Genomic DNA, 24,955 nt, shown 5'->3' on the forward strand with positions numbered 1-24,955 from the left:
TGTCTGTCTGTCTGTCTGTCTGTCTGTCTGTCTGTCTGTCTGTCTGTCTGTCTGTCTGTCTGTCTGTCTGTCTGTCTGTCTGTCTGTCTGTCTGTCTGTCTGTCTGTCTGTCTGTCTGTCTGTCTGTCTGTCTGTCTGTCTGTCTGTCTGTCTGTCTGTCTGTCTGTCTGTCTGTCTGTCTGTCTGTCTGTCTGTCTGTCTGTCTGTCTGTCTGTCTGTCTGTCTGTCTGTCTGTCTGTCTGTCTGTCTGTCTGTCTGTCTGTCTGTCTGTCTGTCTGTCTGTCTGTCTGTCTGTCTGTCTGTCTGTCTGTCTGTCTGTCTGTCTGTCTGTCTGTCTGTCTGTCTGTCTGTCTGTCTGAAGACTGGCCACTTTGCCAGGATCCAAGCGACAGAGACAGTAGCGCTGCACTTGAGCGAAGGTGGAAGCAACGCATAGAAAAATGAGCAAATACACAAACCTTTCTTCTGAGGATGTAATCTTTGCTATCAAATTCGTTCGAAGCATTTACCTTTGAGTGACAGATGACGCAATTGTACCTGTCTCATAGCGGTCGTACGAGAAAATGGAAAAGTTGATATATTGTATTCGCTTTTCGAATGGACTCCATAAGTAAAAGTGACTCACTCGCTGAGTAAGATTCCTTTTCACAATTTCGCCATCTACTACTCCACAGGCTTGCTTCCACTCACTTGCTATAAAAAATGGTTTTAGTAATTTTGAAATCATTAGATGTTATAATTATATTTTGTACATATTAGATACAATAAGAGGTTGAAAGGCAAGTGCTTGACACATAAAACCTGTCAAATTCACTTGCAGATAGTCACAATTAGCGATTTTGCGACTCGCGAGCGCTCACTCACAGTGAACGCTCACGAATAATAAAATCGCTGATTGTGACACTTTGAATGCGAAACTGATAGGTTTTATGTGTCAAACACTTGCCTTTCATTATATTCTTTTATCTAACAAGTAATTTTTTTTATTTATAACATCTAATGATTTAAAAATTCCGAAAATCATTTTTGTATAGCAAGTCAGTGGAAGCAACCCTGCTACTCAAAGGTGAAAGTTCCGATCGAATTTGATAGGTTAGTTTATTTGCTGATTTTCCGATGCGGAGGATCTACCTTTGCTCTAACGCAGCGCTACTGCACGGCCAATGAGAACACCCAAAATTGGAGTTTAGTTCACTCATAATCGCCAAAAGTGCAGGAACTCAGCGATGAGTAAATTTGCCTCATGTTTTCCTGTGGAAAACCTAAAAAATCTGCCGGAAAAAAAGGAAAATTGACGAAAATTTTACGCAGTCTAAGAGTAACGGGTGTTCAATAAAAAATGAGAATGATGTCCAGCGCTCTTGTGAGAGCATCGCGACTAAGTTGCGTCGTACGGCTGACCAGGGCTTCTTTTCCAATATTCATTGACGTTTTTTTGAAGAATAAACATTATGTTTTTAATAAAAAATACTAAATTCGTTGAAAATTTTTTTTTACTGTTATATGACAGAAAAAAAAATCTCATTTTTTATTGAACACCCGTTAGTACCAATATACTGAGTGAATCCAATCTTTACTTTTCTCATATTTACGAAAAACCCAGAAAACCCTGGAAAAACACGAAGCAAATTTATTCATCGCTGAGTTCCTGAACTTTATGTGATTTATAAGTAAACTAAACCCAAATTTGGCTCTTTCTTATTCGTCGTGTGTACGTGTCACTGACACGCTATTTCTAAACTACTCAAATTTGGGTAGAATCCACCTAGATCGGTAAAACTGAACCTACCAAAAAATTGGTAAACTATGTTGGGATCGACAAGGTGACAAATGTACAACATCGACATGAATCCGATCGACTTTGTTCATTTGTCAACTTGTCACTCCCAACATAGTTTACCCATTTTTGGGTAGGTTCAGTTTTGACCGATCTGGTGTGGATTCTGACAGCGGAGCTGCCAGTCTTATTGACTTGCTGTCTTCGAGTTAACTTACTGTTATGCTAGGTTAGTATCATACAAACTACGAGAGCGTATTAGGGTGCATTTGCAACAAACATTCCAACTAAAATACAGTCATGCAACATTCACCCTAAATTGATTTTTGTTAGATGGTTAAGATCCTCATGACGAAGTAAGCTAATTGTTTGGGGTCGAAAATTTTGAAAAAAAATTATATAATGTACTTATCGTGGCAACCATCTGACAAACTTCTACTGACGACATCAACGATAAAGGAACATCTACATGCTTTCTAAAGATGCAGAGCACATTTTATGATCTAAAATCTACAGCAAAACACTGATAGAGACATTCTGGATAGTTCCAGTGAAAGTGAAATTGAGAAAACAACGAAAATTCAACGTAACAAGTGTGCTATGAACAAGAGAACAAGAAGAAGAGATACGTAAACTTGGAAACTACAAGAAAGGAAAGTAAACTCAAAAAGGGTGTTGAAAAAAAAATATAATCGCGGTACTTTCTGTTTGTCAATCTGGATGCCAACGGTTTTGGCAAATTGGCTTACTCGCTGCAGTAGGTCGTCCGCATTCGAGAGCAGCTGGTTCTTCTCGCTGACGGTCCGCTCCAGATCGGCGATCTTGGTGCCCTGCGTCTGGACCTGCTCGGTCAGTACCTTGACCTGCAGGGCCATGGCTTCCTTGTCCGATTGCAACCGGCGCAGTCGCTCGTCCGTGTCCTGACGCTATTTCGGTGGAAGAAAACAGAAGGAAAAACAATGTTAGGCAGTGATCTTTGCTAAATAGGAGAATATGTCAAGCGATTTAAGGGTACGGTTCTTCGCAAAGCTCTCACTCTAATAGTGCCAACCTGACAGTCCTTGCCCCACATGGGTCGGCTGTGCTCGCAAGAGCAACAGGGCGGTGGCTGTGGTGGGTAGTAAGCACGATTGCAGCATCCACTGGAGCACGATAAGTCCTGGGTGCTGCTAAGGGCTCCGTTGCTGCCGTAGCGATACAGTTCCGCCTGTTGTCGGCGGTGGTAGTCGATCAGCCGCAGCTCCTCTCGGCTCTGGTGGTGGTTGTTCCAGTTCCAGTAGTAGTGCGGATCCCAGTGAGAAACTGGTGGTGGCGGTGGAGGTTCCCATATCCCCGGGCTCTGCCTTTGACCATTGTTATTGATGTTGTTGTTGTTGTTGTTGTGGTTGTTGTGGTGGTGGTGATGGCTACTTCCACTGCTGTTGTAGTTGTGGTAGATTCCGGAGTCATTGTGGTGTTCTTGAAAATTCCAAAGTTTATCATTCGATCCTTTCGCACTGGTCGATCGCTTGCTGGAGGATTTACCTTTGGAGTTCAAGCTCAGATTGCTGGAGTGGGAGTCCTGTTGTTGGAGTTCGGAGGAAGAGAACTTGTCTTTGAGCGAGTGGGTGCTTCGACTTTTGGAGTCCCGCTCGTGGCGATTCGCTCCTAGATGGCGTCTTCTATCCAGACTACCCGTCATGGGGCGAGGAGGTTTGCCACAGCCGAGAGCTCCCGGTTGAGCCAGCACCGGGCTCAGGAGATTACGGTTTAAGCTGGGTTCATGGCCGTGAGTGTGGCTTCGACTTGATCGACCCCCGATGGTGGTGTGAGAAGTCGATCGACGGTCCGAATCGATCGTAGCTTTCGGTGCTTCGGAACGGTTGTTAACCCAGGTGAAATCCTCGTCACGGCACGTAGAGTCATCTGAGGGGAAACAATTTCAAGGTTTTCAGTACACACAGCGATAAAATCTGGCGAACTAATTGGAAGAGCAGTTTGTTGTGGGTGCTTTGAAATTTATCCAATATGGATCGATTTAAAATCAACATGATAACATCTACCGCACGCCAGTTGTGTGGCATAAATATTCGAAACCATTCCATTTCACGAGAGTGGTTTTATCATAAATTAACTAATTTCATTCCATTCAACCATTTCTCCCAAACCAGCAGCAGCAGCAACAATGGGGCTCTGCTGAGTTATTTATCGAAGCCAATATTGCTGCGAGCCCTTCAATGTTGGTCGAAACGTCACCCCCTCGTTCGCCTCGAAGCAGCCAAGAGAATGCAACATAAATTCTCCAATTATAAAACTATGTGCAACAGGTTTTTTTTTCGATCCGATTGGACGGTCGATGGGCAGCAGATGCTGTCGAGTCACCGCCGTTGGCACTGCGGTGTAGTTGATGTTGGAACAGTTTGGTTCGGGTTTTGCACGCTGCTGGCCTATCAATATGCAGATCTGCAGTTTCACAAAAGCTGTCACAGCTCTTCATTTAGTGTAGAAATATATGTGACATAGCAATCGAAATTCTCAACCCTTAAAAATACAAACTTCAACATAGGGGAAATGACGGCTGCGGCACTTCTTTACCTTCTTATCGTCAGGGAGTAAATGAAATCGGTATTTTTTTTACCGAAACAGCTGAATGTTCCGTAAAACTTTTAAATATTCATTTTAAAGCCTTTTTTGCTTAAAAATAATTTCAAAACACGTAAGACGAACCAGCCCAAGGCTGAATGTCTCTTTAATAAAGAAAAAAAAAAAAATTCAAAACACGTTTTTGTTCAAATGAATAAATCTTGTAATTGTAGTGAAGATTTTGCTTTAAAATAGCTTTAAAACAATTACCCACATTTTTCCGAACAGTTAAGCTTCCGATATTGCGGTAAACATTTCTAATTGTGTTCTTCTTTCTTCTTCTTCTTCGCATTTCAAGCTTATTGTATATCGCATATTAGCTTATTGCGTGCTCTCAACTTAGTGTTCTAGATGCACTTCCACAGTTATTAATTGAGAGCTTTCGATGCCTGTACCATTTTTGCATTAGTATAATTGTGTGGCAAGTATAATTATACCTTATGCCCAGGGAGGTCGAGAAATTTTCCAACCCGAAAAATTCCTACACCAGACCGGGAATCGAAGCCCAGTCACCTTAATCTTGCTTTGTAGTCGCGATAAGAGAGGCCCTAAGTGTGTAGAGTGTTCAATTTTTGTAAAACGATTAGCTCTGGAAAACGATGCACCTTAATGCAAAAAAAATCAGAGCTGAAGGACTTCATTTACCCCCCAGACTATAATAGATAAAGAAGATCTGAAGCCATAATTTCCAAAGGTGTTCCAAACCAGTAAAATGCGTGTCGATTCTATGACACAGCACGCCTGTCTTGATGCCGTGAAGTGAACTTGATCGTAGCGTCGCCATGAATGTTTGTAGATTTCAATTGCTATATTACATGTAATCTAAAGACTGCATTTCCAGATTGCAAATTCCAATATAAAAGTTTAAAGAGTAAGCATTAATCATTCTGTACTGGTAATCATACTTCAAAATATGTTGCTATTAGTAATGTAAAACTAGATAAAACTGGATGAATTCTCATAAAAGTGAAAGATTTCAAACTTTAACTAATTCAAGCGTAACTATTCAAATCGACGTATCTGATTTTGTAAACAATCACTTCAATCAACGATTTGTGGCAACTGCTAGCTCACTCACAGAAACTAACACACTAGAAAGGGAAAGATTTCCCTACCTGTTGATGGTGTTTGCGTGGAAGAGTTAGCAGTTATGACAAATCGTCGATTGAAGTGATTATTTACAAAAGCAGATACGACGATTTGAATAGTTGCGCTTGAATTGGCTAACGTCCAAACAAACTGGAAAAATCCAGTTTAAACTGGAATGTTGGCATCACCTTGGGCATCACTGCTCTGTACATCATAATACACGATAAATGGAAAATCGTGACAATTATTCCTAAAAGTTATCATAAATAATTAAATAATTATATAATCGAAATTCGCGATATCTGCGGCTCTTGTAACAACAGTGGAATAAAATCTCCAAATCCTCTTGCAACTCTCCTCAGAATTTCACTTTGATTTCACTATTGATCAACATTTAAGCGATTTTCAGTAGTAGGCGATCATTACGCGTAGTTTCAGGATTGTAATCCTATCATCTTAAAGTTTGTCGTAAGGTTAATTCTTTTCTCCGAATTCCCATAAAATGCTCCCTGAAATTCCATCAGATATGCTTTAGAGTTCCATGCAATTTTATTCATAACTCCCATAATAGCCACTTCAGAACTAGCTTGACATTCACCTTTACAATTGTCTTGAAACACTTTTCAAAATTTTCTCCCGAATTCCATTAGAATCATCCTTGGAATTCCTCATCATAATTCAATGCTCCAAAAGTAATAATCCTAAAAATTGTATCATGTCTAAGAGCTATCATTTGTTTTATACATCTGAGTACGAGTGTAACAAACAAAAATATGAATATATTGAACTTGACGCACCCCTCATTTTGAAGGTGTGTGCGTGCAGAATGATGCCTCTTATTTGATTTTGACATTTACTCTTCAGTTATCAAAATGGTATCCAAGCAAGAGGAGCAACCTAGCCGGCAATGGTGGTGTAGTGGTAAGTTTTCTCACCCCAATGGGTCTGGGTTCAATCCCAGCCGAGATCGATGGGATTTTTCTGAGGCATAAAAATCTCTGGTCAAGTTGGACCCGGCCCATGTTGTGTTGAATGGGTGAGACATCCTACGCAGGTGTCGAAACTGCCTTTCTGCACATTCGATTGCCGTCAATGGATGGCAATCGATGCCTGTCGGTGATTGGCGCTAGATTGTGGGACAGATACCAAAGTTAAATAAAGGAATGAAGAAGAAGAAGAGAAGCACCGCATCAGACCCAAAAAATGCTGTTGGAAGCGTGAAGCAGTTTAAGGTGTTCTGCGGCGAACAAAGTGGACGAGGTGGCTGTACAGAATCTGATGGCAGGAGTTAAACAAAAGGCCCGGTAATTCGGATTTGGTTTACCAGAAGCTTAGATGAATATTCTTTCTGTATGTTATACTAATTGAGCTTAAAAAAAGAAAAATAAAAAAATAAAATTAATTACCATTAACACGTATTCTTGTTTGACCAAATTTTGATCGTAAAAATCTCACCAAGTTCAAGAATGTGATAAAATAGCCTAGCCTCAACATCTTGAAAACTTTCCCATTTTTCGATGATAAATTTTCTTAGTTCGAGAATTCAAATTTTATTCCATAGATCTCATTGTTTTCAACTACATTTGGATAAAATTAAAGTTCTGAGACTTGTAAGAACATTACAAATTTTAGACGTCAAAAATTGAATTATGGAACATAATTTCACAAATTTTAGTTTGCAATCAAAATTCTGAAAGTTAATATGATTTCTTGAATGCGGGTGTGATTATCTCCGGTTTTCTGCATTAAAAACAAAATTCCGTACCTTTCTTTCTGGTTACAGCAAGCAGGCTTGATGGAGCCTCGCTCGCGAGTTTGAAATGAGCCGAGCCTAGCATTTTTCTGAGGAGTAGAATGCCTACTGCCAAATCATTCCACTGAGCTTCAGTGCTGGTGAGCGAAGGGGGATAAAATGAGAGTGAGGTTTGCTGCCATTCATGTTCATGTTTTCTATCACACGCTCTTATTCTCACTCTGAGTGAACTCTGAGCTTCTTGCGTCGAATAAAAAAGTCATGCGGAGTCTCGAAAAGCGCACCTCGCTGAAGTTCACTCTCCCTCTCTCTCGAGGAGTTTTTGTTTACTTCTTCCATATTCCTGTCGCCACTCACTCGAGGTGAGGGCTGGCTAAACTAGCAGGACAAGAGTGTTTTAAACCCTCCGGTGAGTTTGAGGAGTTTCAGCAAGCCTGACAGCAAGTGCGGAATTGATTTTTTTTTCATATCATATTTAGAGCAGTTAATATGAAGCCAGGGAAAATGTTGGACTCCCGGAAATAAATCGGGAAAAATCCAGGAATTTCATTTCAATTTCATGTTCTCTCAAAAAATATGTGTTAAGGATGGTTTATTAAAGACTGAATTAGTATTTTTTTGGCCGAAGATGCATATTTTTGCCAGAATAAGCTCTTGGTGCAAATGCTCTTATAAACATTGACGTCTATTGCTGAATTCACGCGATTTAAAGCATGCATTCGCAACTAATCTTTAGATCATTCCAAGGACTGAGTTCAGCTCATTTTTTTAAAGCTTAGGCAGATATCGATCATACTCGGCGATATTGACAACACAGCTTTCGTCACTCACTCGAGCCAATAATTATCTTCAAGGGAAATCCTGTTAATTGTCAGTGATAATATACAGTAGTCGAAGTATACAAGCAGGGATCGATCGCCCTTTAGGGACTTTTTCGTTACGTTTTAATATAGTGCTTAGATAGTTAAATGCTATTAATCACTCTATCAAAATTTAAAATGTTTTCACTGAAGGCGCAATTAAGAACGTGCTCGCGTGCTCCTTCAGTGAAATCATGTAGTGTGACTCTACGGTACTATCATTTAAGATTTTGAAAGCGATATTAATAGCATTAAACTATCTATTTTACGATGGATTAACTGAAAATTCAACTAGATTGTACGTTATCATTATCTAATAAATAGTACTGAAAAGCCCAGAAACAGCGATCCATCCCTGTGTACAAGCACCTACGTCCGTAATAGCCTGGATAACACTAATGTGTTAAAGAACGCACCAAATTATATTTTTGCTACCAGGTGAATTTTTGGAATTGACGATAAACTGCATGAGGTTTTGACGAAGGTTTCTATGAGAGTCAATCTCAAAAATATCGCGTGAAAGTTTTCAATGGCAATGACAATTCTCAGCACTGGCTGAGAGAACTTGTTCAAAGGGTTGTTATAATTTGAAACGAAGACAAAACTAAATTTGTGATGTCGCTGTTGAGAATCAGAATTCATTTTGTGATCGAATAGATTTTGAACCTCTTGAAATTTTTTTACTAGTGGATGTTCTCCGACTGTAACAATTCAGTTCTTACAATTTTTAGAGCACAAAAACTCAAAGCGATGCCACTGAAACCAGATGCTCTTTGAACTGTCAAAACTGAGTGAAAACATCATAGTGTTATGTGAACTGGAAGAGGAATTATATCACTACCTTATTGTGTTCCGCAGCGAATACCGCAGAGAATGATATAAGTTGGCCATGCAGACGATTAAGTTTTCGAAGGGACGTATCAGCTTTTGTAAACAATGCACTTTATCGTCGGTTTGGCGTAACTGGTAGCTCGCTCAATATTACCATCAGATAGGAGAAATTTCCCCTACTTGATAGTGCTGTTAGTATGCGTGGGTGAGCTACCAGTTGTGCCAAACTGACGATCAATTGCATTGTTTACAAAAGCTGATACGTCCCTTCGAAAAAGTAATCGAGATTTCGTGTTCTGTGTACGCTTACCACCAAGCTTATTTTTCAAATTTCTCATGAAAGTCATCTCCGAGCAACTTTTAAACCTTTTCAAGATGCACGTTTTATAGCAAAAGTTGTTGTCCGTATTGTCGCGCTTATGTTAAATTCTCATTTGGTGACGGTCGAAGCGCGCCGCTAATAAGCGCGATGCAATCCCGCCCATAAAGATTATACACAGGTGTGCAACTTTGATAGTATTTTATAGCAGCGGCTTGAGGAGCGAATCCTGGATAAAGAGCCGCCGTGTGTTAAATCAATGGGTGCAGTCGTACGGCCATAAACAGAAAACAGATGGTATAATCCCTTTTTGACAAATTATCCTGCCACACAGAATACCTCTTCTAATAAAAAAGGTATACCCAATTAAAGTAAAAATTTTGAATAAATTCAAATTGATTTTAAACGAGTTCAAAAAAAATGTTTTTTTCTTCATATTATTGAGAATCACATACGCCTTTTAAAATGCCGTAATTTTTTTGCTTGCCCCAACCAGAGATATTAACGTCTGAAAAGGGCATATTTTTAGTAGAAAAACGTAAATAACTCTTGATCGGCGAAGATATTGACAAGCTCTGTGTAGCAAAAATTTGCGCCTTTTAAATATCTAAAAGTTATTTGAAGACACCTTTGCTAAGAAATTTGAAAGAAGAAAACTAGAGCAAAACAACTGTTTTTTTTAGAGACACCCTAACTCAATTCAAGTAAATAGCTCTAAATCGGTCAATTTAAGAGACACAAAAGAGTATTATACATAGTAGTATTAGTATTATACAAAATTGCATGAAATTAACTCAGCTTTAACTTTGCCGAAATATATACACCTTAATTACTTCAACCAAAAAAGTTAGATTTTTGTTTTTGATGATAATAAGAACCACCCTAGAATTCATTGTCATAGATATGAGTGCCTATAAGTATAACTTTAAGAAACAACTTTGTAGAAGAGACTTTTGGACTAAAGTTTCAATTTCAGGCTCAAAACATATCCTTCCACCTAAATCTGCATTCTGGACCACTGTGCATTGCACTGGACCGCAGCTCGGTATATCTCATCCTCCGTTCATGCGGTCTCCACTAACATTCTGCGATGATGAATCCCACATAATTGTAAAAAAATCTTACATTCCCCGGTTGGGTGTAGTTTATGAATGTTAGCTTTTAGAAATCGGTGGATTGAAGTCACAACATTAGTTGCTCCCTAATCTAAAATCGCTCCGTAAGCAATACTCCGAAATTGTAAATACAACTCATATTTCATCGAGAAATCTTGATAAAAGCCGGTCAATGCTTTTGCAGCAAGCGATGATAGCCATCGAGCGTTTCGTCAGCTAGGTGGCAACCCTATATTGTTTGCCTTGCCTTGAAAAGAGCTAACATCGGTGGGGGCCCGCGATTTGGGTTGTTTATGGGTATTGCGGTATATACATATTCGTTATCTGCATTAAAAATGGAACCGAAATATAAAATTTCATCAATTTTGGTACACTGGAACTATTTTAAATAAGTACGATTAAATTATCAAAAATCATCATCTTAGCGCCCCTTGGTGGGACTTGGAAGCGAGCTGTCAACGAATAGATTTAGTGTCAACGGTCAAAAATTTAAATCTTGATTTAAAAATCGAGATGAATATCTACGGGATCGATAAAAATACCGTTGTGCTCAGAAAACGAAGTTCTATCAGATCAGAAATCGGTTTATTTTTCGAAGTTAAACAACCCCTTTGTGGGCACCACTGACAGCTCATAATTTGTAAGCAAATGGAAGATTCAAGCCAGAATTTCTAAAAAGGTGTGATTGATATTTTAGAAATTCTTAATATTTTTGCCTACAGTTCGTGAAACATAAATGTACAACTACAAATGTTTCAGATATTGGTTTCAATCTAAGAGGAAGAGGAGACAATAGGGGGACTTTAATGCACAAATTTTCATGTCAAACGCGAACCAGCGCCTAATTGGTCGGGCGGAGGTATAGAAACGCGAGAATTTTTACAACTTGTATTTTGACAGTCGACTGCGTCGCCCCTAATAAGATAGTTTTTGCACGGTCGTTTCCGCGAGAGAAGAAGAACACGTCACAGACAAAAAGAAGCCAGTTGTCTCCTCTTCCTCTTAGGTTTCAATAACATGGCGGCATATCAGCCAGCTGCGTTTCGTCGTTCAACAGAGACAATAACACTCGTTCCGGGCTACCGTACCGCGTTATCCGATAGTCAATGATTCGAACTCGAGTCTCCTGTCGCGTGTTGTGTGTCTTTGAACTGATAACACCCCAAAGCCGACGCAACCCAAACAGAATGACGAGCTTGTTGACATTGCCTCCATTCCGCTGAACTCGACGACGTTCGTACACATGTTCGTGGACATGGATGTCACTAGAATGATGCGCTAGGGGGGCGGACAAGACATAAGGTAGTATGGGGGGATCGACAAAATGGCTTCACTTCTACATTTAAAAATAACGGGTGGCAAAAGATGTACACTTTTTCAGATTTTTGAAGCTGAGTTTTAACAGAAGTTCAGGGACCTTCTAAGAAATCAATAAAAATTCGAAGAAGCTTTGACTGAATCGATTAATTTCGGGGAACTTCTTAGAAATCAATGAAAACTCGAAGAAGCTTTGACTGAATAGATTGATTTCGGAGAACTTCGTAGATTGTTGGGAAACTTTTTAAATGTTTCGGGAATGTTATATGACTTCAAGATACCTCACTAATTTTCAGAAATTTCATAGCATTTTAAGAAACTTTTTAGAACTTCAGGAATTACGAAGAAGTTTTGTAGATTTTATAGAAGGACAACTAATTGTATAGGAGTTCAGCTATTAATGTAATAGCTTAATGAACATCATAGCAATCCAGAGGCCGGCGCCGGTGGTGTAGTGGTAAGCGTGACTGCTTTCTAACACCCCAATGGGTCTGGGTTCAATCCCAGCCGAGGTCGGTGGGATTTTTCTGAGGCATGAAAATCTCTGGTCACGTCTTCTTTCGGAAGGGAAGTAAAGCCATTGGTCCCGGCCCAGGTGTGTTGTGAATGGGTGCGATATCCTACGCAGGTGTGGAAGCTGCCTTCCTGCACATTCGGTTGCCGTCAATGGATGGCAATCGATGCCCGTGCCGTCGGTGATTGGCACTAGATGGTGGACACCGACGTTAAATAAAGGAAAAAAAAAATAGCAATCCAGAGACTTCGGAAAACTTCAGTGAACTTCCTGCAAATTATTTAGTAGAGCTTTATCAAACTTTATAGAAATTTGTAGAAATTTGGGGAAGCTCGTTAAAGTTTTGACATTTTTTCCTAACCTTCATTGAGCTTATTTAAACTTTAGTGGCTTTAGAGATGTGGAATCTAATACAAATTAGGAGAGCTTCGATTTTTTTATTGGAAAACTTCGTAAAAGCGGGGAACATATACAAGTTTGTGAAAGATTAATGTAGTAAATGGAAAATTGTTTTACTGTAGGAAACTCTATGAAAATTCCGGGGCCTTCTTTTGTCTTAAGCATAGAATTTCAATTTATTAACAGAATTTAAGGGAACAGAGAATTCTTAGAAGTTTGGAAAGCTTCATAGAAGGGTAGCGAATTTATAGCAGTTCAGCGATCATTGTACAAGTTGAGCGAATTAAATTGTAACCAGTTAGTTACAATCCGTGTATTTCCGTCTGTATGAGTTGTTGTTGTTTGGAAAAATCTCGTATTTAAATCTACAGTCAGAAGGCGAGAGGGTTTGTACCGTTGCAAATCAACAAAAAATGCTGAAGGGAGCAAGCATTTTCTCATTTCGCACAAAAATGGTTGTCTAAATACCAGCGGAGGATAAAGAGAATGATTGGCAAAAGGCATGCGAGTGGCCATCTTCTAAAACAAAAGATTTCTTTTCAGCAGAAGTAATCAGGATTCCGTCTCATCAGAGTTGCAATCGATCGCAATCACGATCGTCGAACAGCTGATGGTAATAACGTTTGGTAAATTCTTATCAATGTGCTTGTCATGAGCATCCATAAAGTTGAAAGATAGACTGGCGGTAGCCATCACCGATCTGGTCATTGCCGACATTCATGACACTCATCTGCGCTCGTTTTGCTTTGCTTGCTTATACGAGTGTGTTGGTGAGTGAGCCCAACGGTTTCCGTTTGATTTTGCCAACTTTGTTTGCTACTCATACAGTCGTTCCCAGTGATGCAAAATATAATGACTCTCACGTGCTACTCGTCTACGCATCAACCGAATACTGCTGGCAGAACGACAGGCGCGACTGTGTGAGTTACAAACAAAGTAGGCAACATTAAGCTGTTGGGCTCACTCACCAACACATTGACATAAGCAAGCAAAGCAGCAACTGCATAAAAACGAGCACAGATGAGTGTCGTGATTGTTGGGAATGACCAGATCGGTGATGGATAACAACCGAAGACGACATTCACGAGTTACTTTTTACTTCTTTCGTCAACCTTATGCATGGTCATGGAGAGAGCTTCGACGAGCACATCGACAGGAATGTACAAAGCGTTACTACCATCAGTTGTTTGACGATCGTAATTGTGATCGGTCGCAACTCTGGTCGTGCCTGCCGAGTCGAACTTGGAATGCATTAACATTATTTTCATTTTCTTCTCATCATCGTACTGCAGAAGTCTTCACTGTTTTCGTTGTGTTTTTCATCATCAGCAGCGAGGGTTACGTTTTGGCTATGAGCAGCATTACTGGTGATAATCGTTTGCCATGGCTGTACCTCTCTGCGTGACAAAACGTTCTGTCAGCGATAGTCGTTTAATGCGTTGACGACATTCAAGTGAATTTCATGATATTTTTCATCACTGAGTGTGATTAAGACCATTTGAAGTGTGAAGTGCTAACCCCCCCCCCCCTCCCTGGTGGGGTTTGGGATGCAAAAGCCTGCCTCCGTTCAGGACCTCGGACCTTATTATGAACACTCCGATTACGATGCCTCCGAAAACGTGTAACGGCAAGTTTGTAATAGCATAAAGGGTGTCCACGATGAAATTGCCACACACAAAATTGATTCGCAAAATTCGAGTTTTCATCCGATTGCCATCAAATTTTCAGGGATTGAGAAATAACTATTAAACTTCATTTTACCATTTTACTCGTATTTTATTTACAGTCCATACGCAAATGCCCACACCTTGGCCTTAACCCCGGCCATAAGATTCTGCACAACCTGTGAATCAACCGTTTTTTGCATGTAAACCCATACTTTCTTCAGTTCCTCGACTGTCTTCACTACCTTAGGTCGTTTAAGAAGGTGCTGCTTCATAATCGCCCAGTACTTCTCGATGGGGCGGAGCTCCGGAGTGTTGGGAGGGTTGAACATTTTCGGCACGAAATTGACCTTATTGTCCGCATACCACTTCAGCACGTCCTTGGAGTAGTGGCATGAGGCCAAATCCGGCCAGAAGATTGTTGGGACGTTGTGGGCCTTCAGTAGAGGAAGCAGCCGCTTCTGGAGGCACTCTTTTATGTACACCTGTCCGTTCATCGTGTCCTGGGTCACGAAAGGTGCACTCCGCTTCCCGCACGTGCAGATGGCTTGCCAATCCAGGAATTTTTTCGCAAATTTGGACATCTTCTGAGTGCGGACATGCTCAGGAACGCTGAACTTATCCTTGGCCGTGAAAAACAGGTTGCCGGGGATCTGTTTGAAGTCGGCCTTCACATATGTTTCGTCGTCCATGATGCAGCATTCAACTTTCGTCAGCATGTTGAGGTACAACTTCCTGGCACGGGTTTTGGCGGACTTGTTCTGCTTCTCGTCGCGATTAGGGGCCTTTTGTACCTTGAACGTTCGAAGCCCAGCCTTAGTTTTGGCCTTCTGGACAAAACTTCGGCTTAGGTGCAGCTTCTTAGCCACATCCCTAACGGAGGCGTTCGGATTTCGGTTGAAGGCCCCAACTACGCGGTTGTGATTTTTGGTGTTGTACGGAATACTTTTTCCTTCACTTCTGGGCTTCCGATCGGTGGTCAACCGTTCCTCGAACCGCTTAATCACTCGCGACACCGTGAAATTCGCGATTCTTAACGTTTTAGCGATGGAACGATGCGAGAGATCCTTGTTCTCGTGATGAATGCGCAAGATTTTATCACGCACGAGCTGTTCTTTCGACTCCATTTCCGCGAGTTTTGATCACAGGACTTTAAAACTTGCAGGATGTAAATAATGCACTATGAACTAAATCCACCCAAATTTTCATTAATTTCATCCCAACGGTTAAAAAGTTAGAGCAATTTCATAGTGTGGCAATTTCATCGTGGACACCCTTTAACTTAGCCATTTCTTGGTGAATTTCAAAAATTGTGGTACTTCTAGAATTCATAGGGTCTGTAGATTATTTTGATTGTAAAATATTAAAAATGGAGTCATCTACTTTATTCAAAAACGAAAAGAGTCGTTAAACGGTTTTTTTTTCAAAGGAGTTTTATGGGTTTTGCAAGTGGCCTAAGATCCATAAATTAGATTAATGGGCACAAATGTTCATAATTAGCCAGAATACAGTTATGCTTCCTATATATGGATCCTGTAGACAACGGAACGGTCCTCCGGAAGATTCCGAACATCCATAAAAATGGTCAATCCACGGAACTGATCCTAGAGCTCCGCGGTTTTTTCGAAAACATTAGGAACTGTTATACAAGAAAGAATTTGAATTCATGACATAAACTCTGACCTGGATGGCCATGGGAGCATGCTCAGGAAGATCCGAAACATCTGTAAAAGTGGTCAATCTATGAAACTGATCCTATAGCTCCACGGTTTTTCGAAAACACTTGGATGGGGCCAGATGGCTATGGGGCCGTCCTCCGGAAAATCCAAAACAACCGTAAAAGTGGTCCATTCATGAAACTGATCCTAGAGCTACGTGTTTTTTGTTTCGAAAACACGTGGAACTGTGATATAAGAAAGAATTTTGGGTCGTGAACTAAAAATGGACCCGGATGGCCATGGGAATCATCCTCCTCCAGATCCGGAACATCCGTAAAAGTGATTCATCCATGAAACCGATTCTAGCGTACAGCAGTTTTTTCGAAAACACTAGTAACTGTAATATAAGCAATAGTTTAGGGTCGTGGAATAAACATGGTCCCGGATGACCATGAGACCGTCCTCCAGAAGATCCGAAAGAGCCTTAAAAATGGTCAATCCATGAAACTGATCCTAGAGCTCCACAGTTTTTTTTTCGAAAACACGTGGAACTGTAATATAAGAAAGAGTTTGGGATCATGACATAAACCTGGACCTGAATGACCATGAGACCGTCTTCCGGAAAATCCGAAACATCCATAAAAGTGGTCCATCCATGAAACTGATCCTAGAGCTCCGCAGTTTTTTCGAAAACACGTGGAACTGTAATATAAGAAAGAATTTGGGGTCGTGACATAAACACGGACCCGGATGGCTATGGAACCGTCCTCCGGAAAATTCGGAGTATCGGTAAAATTGGTTTATCCGTTAAACTGATTCTAGAGCTCAGCAGTTTTTTTTAATCAATTGGATCTGTGATATATGAAAAAATTAAGTCGAACGTAAACATGGACCTAGATGGGCATGAGACCGTCCTTTGGAAGATCTGGGACATCCTTAAAAGTGTTAAATCCATGAAACTGATCCTAGTGCTCCGCAATTTATTTCAAAAATATTAGGAACTGTGTTATAAGAATGAATTTGGGGTCTTGACATAAACATGACCCTAGATGGCCATTGGACTGTCATTTGGATGATCCGGAATATCCGTAAAAGTGTTTCATACATTAAACTGTGAAAAAACCGTGATTTTTTTTCGAAAACTTCACAGTTCAAAGTGTTCTTGAGAAAACCGCGAAGTTCTAGAATCAGTATCATCGATGCAACACTTTTACGGATTTTCTGGAAGACGGTTTCATTGCCATTCGGGTTCGTGTTTATGTTTATGTTTCGACTCCAAATTATTTCTTATATCACAGTTCCACGTGTTTTCGAAAAAAAAAACCGTGGAACTCATGGATCAATGTTATGGATTGGCCATTTTACGGAACAAGAAGAGCCTAGGAATTCTAGAAGTACCATAATGGCTAAGTTATGTCACTGCAAACATGCTGTTACATGTTTTTCGGAGGCTTCGTAGTCGGCGTAAAGTATTTTACCCACCGTGTTCGGAGTGTTAACCGGTCTCACACGGCGGCTTAGAAGTGAAGAAGGCTTCCGAGCCGTATTGCAAAAGAACATTTGTCGCCCTTAAAAGGCCAATCCCATTAGGCCTTAACCGCCAAGGAGGGTCACTTCTCGGTCAGCCGATTGTGCCGAAGAAGGAAGACGCCTGTCAGCCAAACGAGCCAGCAACGCCTGCTGGGCCGTTCGTGCTTGAAGATATCCGTCATTCTTCCTGCAGCCCGCGCCGCAGGTTTCCGGCCACACGGTAGGGCAGGAGCAGTCACCAGCGTCACGACGCCAAAGAGGATTCTACTGCAACAGTGAGCACTGTACTTGTACCGTAAACTCTCGTTTACACGCCACAATAATGTAACCCACACGTCACAGAATAGGGCAGAATAAATGTTTTGAAGAATGTGAAATGTGTTTTCATACTTTGTAGCCGTCCCTTGATCACCCGGTAGCCAGCTGACTCTGAGACCCAGTTCGAGGTGTCTCTTGCTACTGCTGACTTGACGGGTTAACTGTTTTGGCAAGGGTCTGTTACAAAATTGAAAAACGAGAATCTTCCCAAAACTTCTTTGAAGAGCAAGGAATTATGTAGAAATTCAGGGAACTTCATAGAAGCTAGGCTAGATTTTCGAGAATTTCGTGGAATTTATAGAAAATCAACTTGATGTTTTGAAATCTTGGTCAAATTTTCGGGAACAGTGAATGAGACAAAGGAAATATTTACAAGTTCAGCAATCTTGGTAAACATTTAGTTGTAGTTTGTGTTAGCTATGGACAAATCGTATAGTTCAAATCAGTTATGCTCGTAGATACCTTTTTTGTGGTGCGTTACTGGTATAAGATGTACCTTCGAACCCTAGTCCTGACAGCTTCAAACTAGGGAGCAGGATTTTTCAGCAATCAAAGGAACACATATAAGACCTTGTTACTTTTTAGTTTTTGGATTTGAAAGATCGTCGGTTGCAGTGGCTTGCTTACTGAGCAGAGAAACGTGGTTCCAGGTCCTATCATATTAAAGAGATTTATGGTCAAATCGCATGTTTGTCGGGTTTGAATGGTTAAAAGTTGAGTAATGATGTAATATATGGGGCTCGGTGGCCTTAGAGCGACCGTTTTTGCTTACTGAGCAAAGAAAATCATGAGTCTAATCTCAGTCGAATCCATCCACATTCAAAATTCGTCAATCGTTGGTAATAACAGCAACTCGATGACTAAAAGGTGCTCGTTTGCCAAGTGCCAAACCTTTTTGCTGACTGAGCTGAAGAACGTGGGCTAAATTCCAAGCTCCACGTTATATGATCGTTAGAACATCAATTTAGCTTATCATTTACCAAAGCAAACCCTGCTGCAAACGCAACCTTCTTGCCCAACATTCCAGTGATGATTCCTCGTGGAAGTGCAGAGGACTACCCATTCCTTTCTTGACCTGCGTTCGGGTGCGGCCGGCGCTGGTATTGTCTAGTTTGAGATCACCAGTTTGTACACATCGAAGATCAATTCTAGTCCCAAATATCGTCTATTGGTTATCTGTGTAAATACACCTGATCTGGCAATAACAGAGTAGCAACCGTGGGCGGTCAATCATGGTCATGCTCAAGCTATACACAAATCGTATGGGTTCTGTAAACTTCGTAGAAGTGGACACAACTTTCCAGCAATTCGAAGAACTTTCCACTAGTTAGGAAATTTCATAGAGGCTCAGGGATCAGTTAAATGGAAGTGAAGAAGTTCAAGGAGCTTTATTTGAGTTAATCAAATGAAATTAAAGAAACTTTGTAGAAATACAAGGATCATCGTATATCATTGATAGAACTTAGTTGATATCCATGGATTTTCAATGATTTGCAAATTATTGAAAAAGTAAAAGGTTTATTCAGTATTATTCTGAAAATCAGAAACAAATTTTCAAATGATTTCAAAATTAAGACAAATTTACAAAACAAATGAATAGATTCAACCTTTACATGAGACGTTTGCGTGTATCAAAAAACCGACTAAAATATGATGGTCAATCATCAGTCAAATTAATACGAAATTCAAAGTCGCATCTGAGTTTATTTGAGAAAATCTGCAATTCCTCAGGGCAATGCAAAAACAGATCGCTCTGGTATTTATTTCTGAAATTCTCTGGATGGACCAGCTGTTTGTCAGAGAGGGGGGTAAGCACCCCCTTATTTACACCAATGTTCGTGGAAGAGGAAGCCGGTCAAGGGACTTTGTACGCTTCATGGAATGGGCTCGTTGGATTGCTGGAATCGACTGTGTTGCAGCGTGGTCATCGAAGATTGCTAATTAAATAGAATTACGAAATCCAACGGAGATGGTGAAATGGCGGAACAACAAGGAATGTCGAAGCGAGAAAGATGCGATAGATGACAATGCGGAGGAGTAATTATTATCGAAAGGAATCAATTGATGTATTGTCGCAGTTGTCATATGTTGGCTGCTGATGGGTAGCAGTGGGCTCAGGGTGGTTTTTATTTGGTAAAATTTGAAAATGGGAGCTATCGATGTACTACGTAGGAAGCTTTTGAACCCTTCTTCTTAGCTCTCTCTTGTAGTCATCTAGCGGTTAATATTGCATCAACAAAGTCTTGAGATAACCAGCGACGGACCCTTCCTTTAAAGACTGTGAGGATGAATTTCACCATTTTCCATCAAACTTGTCCTGCCAAAGATCTGTTCTGTTGGCCAATAAAAGAAGCAAAATAATTACAAAACTTGAAGCGGACGACTCGAACAACATATTTTTGAGTCATGGACTTTAGAATATTTACCTCAGATTTTCAAACATGGACTACCAGAAAAAAGCTCTTCAAAGGATTCAGATGAAAGTGCTGAAGTGATGGCCTAAATTATACATGTCATGTGGATCTTATTCTTTAAAAACAGCAGAATTTAAAAACCCTGCGAACCAACTACCAATTCCCTGATAAACATAGTTTAATCTCCCCAAACCAGCAACAACCAATTACCGGTGAATGGCATAAATTGTAGCACTTTGGAATGCAAATCGACTGCTATTGCTTGCTCCTACCAAATGCATACCAACGTGTCGACACACTCCACCGTATATAGTTGTAGCCCACTCCTATAAACATGTCACATGCAGGTTGTGTGGAAATGCCGAGGAGGGTGAAACTGAACCCGGCACAGAAGGTAGGTATTTCGGTATTGTTTTCAAATCAGAAGAATGGCTGATTCCTGCTCCGGCTGAGTTTCATACGCATACAAGTGTGGAATGCGTGCCTAAATTGCGCTCGTAGATCGCGAGAGATAGCCCCCAACATTGGATTCGTGGGGCGATGTTCGAATAATTTTCCGAAGCAACGCCAAATTCCGCTAATTTACTGCTAATTAGAGCGCGATAGCAGAATGCGCACATCCCGTCCGTCGTGTTTGTCGAGTCGAGTCTGGAAGCTGGGCTTTTCGGAGAAAATTCTTATTAACCCCTCTAAAAACAAGACCTTTCGTTAGTGATGGAGCTCACATTAGCTATACCAATTAAACACTGCATTCCACGTGACTGCGCTGCCTTGCTGTAGGTGCAGTTGTCACCTGTTGCAATAACGACCAGCGCCTACGGAAGCATTTCATTCATTGAACTATCGTGTCTGTCTATCTGTGTAGCTAATGCTTGACAAAAGCAAACAACCATCAAGACAAGATCCGATTGCCAGCGCGTCAATTGGGTATCGTATTTTCTTTTGCCCCAGCTCTGTGCTCGCTCATGTGTGAACCGGACTGTGGGCTGGAGTTGGATTGGTCATGGGCGAAAGAAGTTATGTCGTTTTCGTTTTTGCGGTGTAGCTACACCGGTGCTACACCACCGAACACTGAAAAAAATCAGGGCGTAGCTATCGGTTGCAACTTTGTTCACAAACAAATGATGATGAGCTGTCAATGACTCGCGCTTATTGCTGCTTACACTACACCGGTGTAGTGTAGCAAAAGCGAAAACGGCATTAGCAAAATGCTACCTGGGAGTGCAGATTGGATGTCAATGATTAAAATTTAGTGTTTTAGACTTTCTGGGACTGATCCGAAGGAACTCTACAGTGGGGTTGTGGCTATATCCAGAGAGTTTTGAAGGCAGATGTAGCGAATCCGAACACATAAAGCAACCAATGATACACGCAAAACGCTTGCTACGACTACCACGACCAAGTCCCCGGCAAGATGACAGATAACCTTAGTTTCACGTACCCACTTACAAATAGTAGATGTCACCACAAGATGTAAACAAAGGGATTGTCCTTCACCACAGCAACGGTATTTCTCTATGGAAAACCAACTTTTTGTTTCACCATGTGTGGATGCCATATGAAAAGAGCTAATTTACGATTTTCGTGGTGAAGTGAAATAAATCCATACAAATTGAACCGAGTTTCATCTTCTTATAACATCGAATGAGTATAAAAATACTTTGATTTTTTCAGTTATTTTTTGCTCTTGAATATGATTATCTTTCAGATTATTGCTTTCAACATAGTTGTGCAATGGAAGCTTGGCCTTGACCCGTAAAATAAAAACATGTTTATTTTCCCATGTTTCTCTTACTTAGTAAAGTAAACTACTTAAATTAAAAATTAGTCAATTTGCATGAGATATTACATATTTAGCTTAAATGCATTTAAGGCCTTCGAAAGACGTACAAAGTTCACCACTGTACTCTTTTAAGCTAGTCCATTTTGCAGTACTAGCTACGTATACAGTATCTCCCTACTCTGGCTCTCCTTAATCCAACATCATGGACTCTTATGGAGCTTTTTTGACGTAGGACTACGTCTGTGATTTCTATATGGGGGTACACTTTGTGAAAACCGAAAATGGAAGATGTAACAACATTATGAAAGATTATGAACTTCAATAACTCAGCTGCCCCTGGACCAATTTCAATAATTTTATCATCAATCGATCAGAAATATTCCTACGCATCTGTTGAATTTGTATTTTACGTATATTTATGTATTTATTTTTCAAAATGTTACTATTGAAAATTGCACGAATGTGCAACTGTTGCTATGATAATTAAAATGATCATCGATTGCCTGCGAAAAGCGATTTCCCTAACACAGATCTCCAAGTTGAATTCCATTCGGTCCCAATCACCGCGTGGTGAGTGGTGGTGTTCTCCAGTACACAACGAAAGGCTGCCTGCAAGCAGCAAGCTGCAGCCCACATGAGCATCCATAGAAGGAGGAAGAAGCCGCACCGCATTGATTGGAATCAGTAGTTTTTCGTGAGTCGCGGTGGACCATCTATGTCAAGCGCGTCATTCTTAAGAGTATAAACAGAGAGAATCCCGCTCAAATTCCTATTCCTACACAAAACACAAGCTCCTGCTGTAGTTAACAAATAAGATATATTATATAAGACCACGTAGTCCTACCATAGAGGTAACTCTAAGACCAGAAAGTCCCGAAGAAACGAGCTCAACTTTTTGGCTCAGCTCTGGTACTCTCTTCGGTCCCAAGCTAATCGATTCACCCCTCGAAACATAGGAAAAACCAATAACCCCTCATTTCATCTGTCAAACTTTCATAGCGAATCAAAACAAACATTGCGTAGTACTAGAATTTCGACAAGAATAGGGTACGTTAATCGTTTGCTTGGGACCAATAGGCTACTAAAGTGGTGAGCCAATTTAAAATTGTTAGTTTCGTATTGATTGTTGGTCCTACGTCACCATTGCGTACAACCTCATAGGGCTGTCCCTTGTAGTTTTTTACATTGGTAACATTGATTTCTATGAACTAGACAGTCAGATTATCAAATTTGTCGGATTAGTGGGGGGATACTGTAATAAGTACGCTCTTACTCGCTGCAAAACCATTCTTTTTTTGTCCATCATCGACTATAATAGCAATAGCGTCGAAATCACCGATAGTATCCTCGCTCAATTCTCATTTGCTTCGATTAATTCGATTACAATCACATGGTTTCGTTTTACAAATCATATGTTTAAACTTTTGGTTCTGTTCTGCTGCAAAGACACACGAGAACACAAAAATAAAAGTTTTATAAGCTGATTATGAATTGTGCATACGACTGAAAATCAAAACGACATTTCTCGCTGGCATCACTGGACATCCTATGTCACTAATGTTAATTTTGACGTCGGACGTGCTTGCCGGTTTGGTGGGCGCACGACAATGAGATGCATTTTAAGCATGGATTTTATTTATTGTACATCATTTTCGCAGTCGCCCTATTCAGATAACTCTTCTAAAACTTGTGAGTTTGACAGAACCACCAGCACCAAATTTTCGGGGTACACTGGCAATATACTGGAGTTGTTAAGTTGCCCCCGGGTTGACCACGACAGACTCTCTCTGCAACACAGCTCGATCGCGGTGGTAGAAGGATAATGATATATTGCTTGCCTGCTTTGTTGCAATATACCTACATGATTGAGGACATAGCTTGATCCGAATCGCGAAAAGACATAACAAAAAAACACACGTGTATCATCTTCGGCGTTACTTCGTGAAGCGGCTTGCCAACAAATTGTTGCAGAAATTGTTTGTCATGAAGAGAAAGGAAGAAGATTATTTCATTATTGCTTTCCATTTTTGACAAAGCTTTATCGTTGGCTTGTTGATTGCTTATCATTTTGTCATTTGGAGATATTCTAAATAAACATTTCAAAAGGTCCTATCTGCATAGATCGATTCTCTTCATCGACATTCTCTTTCGTTAATAACTCAGTTGAAAAAACCTTCCCTATTGTATTTAACGTTGAGGACGATGAGATGAGAACCTCTTTTATCAAACTATGTTGTAAAAATAGCGCAAAATCTAATTGCATAGCAGTGGTTATCCAAAGAGAAGGTTGATGAAGATAATCGATCAAAGCAGATAGGACCTTTTGAAATGTTCATCGCGATATGTTTGATGCCTTGGGCAGATGAAGAGATTATAATTTCTTAATAGGTCTCCGACTGATATTAACCGACTCCGACTCCGACTTTTTGACTCCGGCTCCAATTTAAACAAAATATTCTTAATGAAGGTTAGTGGAATACTCAGAAGAGGAATAAACAGGAGATTATTTCCCATTTAATTCCACTAAGTAATATGTACCCATGACAGATATCGTAATCCGTGGGGCAAATTGATCATCGGAGTGAAAAGATATCATGAGAAATCTTGATACTGTTTCATCAAGGGACCATTAGAGTTTGATAAGTTTTTTTTAAACAATAATGTAAATTTTACTGCATAAATTTCAAATTTATTTAACTGACGTTCAATAGATTATCAACGTTTGTTTTCATAGAAACTGCTCTCATTGAGGCCTGTGCTGTATTAATGGTAGGGCGATGGTGGGCTAAAGCCAGGGCCCCCAATTTGGTGGGGGCCCCAGCTCAGAGACATCAATCATATCCTTGTTAATAATATGTTTCAAGAAATTAATCGTTAGTCAGTTTTCTATTTGTATCGAACACTCAAGCTTTTCCAGAAGATATTAGATTAAATTGAATAACATTTATGGTTAGTGACCGCATTAAATAATTAGCAGTAAAGGCTGACTAAA

The 24,955-nt window shown here is 40.3% G+C and overlaps 1 protein-coding gene across 9 annotated transcripts in view; it reads right to left on the reverse strand.

Annotated features, from left to right (window-relative positions):
- Positions 1-24,955, reverse strand: part of LOC135701450 (liprin-beta homolog) — a 167,536-nt gene that overhangs the window by 26,354 nt on the left and 116,227 nt on the right. For 5 of the 9 annotated variants that reach the window (XM_065222247.1, XM_065222253.1, XM_065222249.1 and 2 more), the window contains 2 exons: positions 2,814-3,682; positions 2,479-2,703 (listed from right to left, as the gene is read on the reverse strand). In XM_065222247.1, coding sequence (XP_065078319.1) covers positions 2,479-2,703; positions 2,814-3,682 — 1,094 coding nt within the window. The remainder of the gene's footprint in view (positions 1-2,478; positions 2,704-2,813; positions 3,683-24,955) is intronic. The other 4 variants (XM_065222251.1, XM_065222248.1, XM_065222250.1 and 1 more) reach the window with 4 other exon arrangements.

Source organism: Ochlerotatus camptorhynchus, unplaced genomic scaffold (assembly GCF_037179485.1).
Source record: "Ochlerotatus camptorhynchus isolate MF236.1 unplaced genomic scaffold, CSIRO-AGI_Acam_v1.1 ptg000162l, whole genome shotgun sequence".
Lineage (NCBI taxonomy): Eukaryota > Metazoa > Arthropoda > Insecta > Diptera > Culicidae > Ochlerotatus > Ochlerotatus camptorhynchus.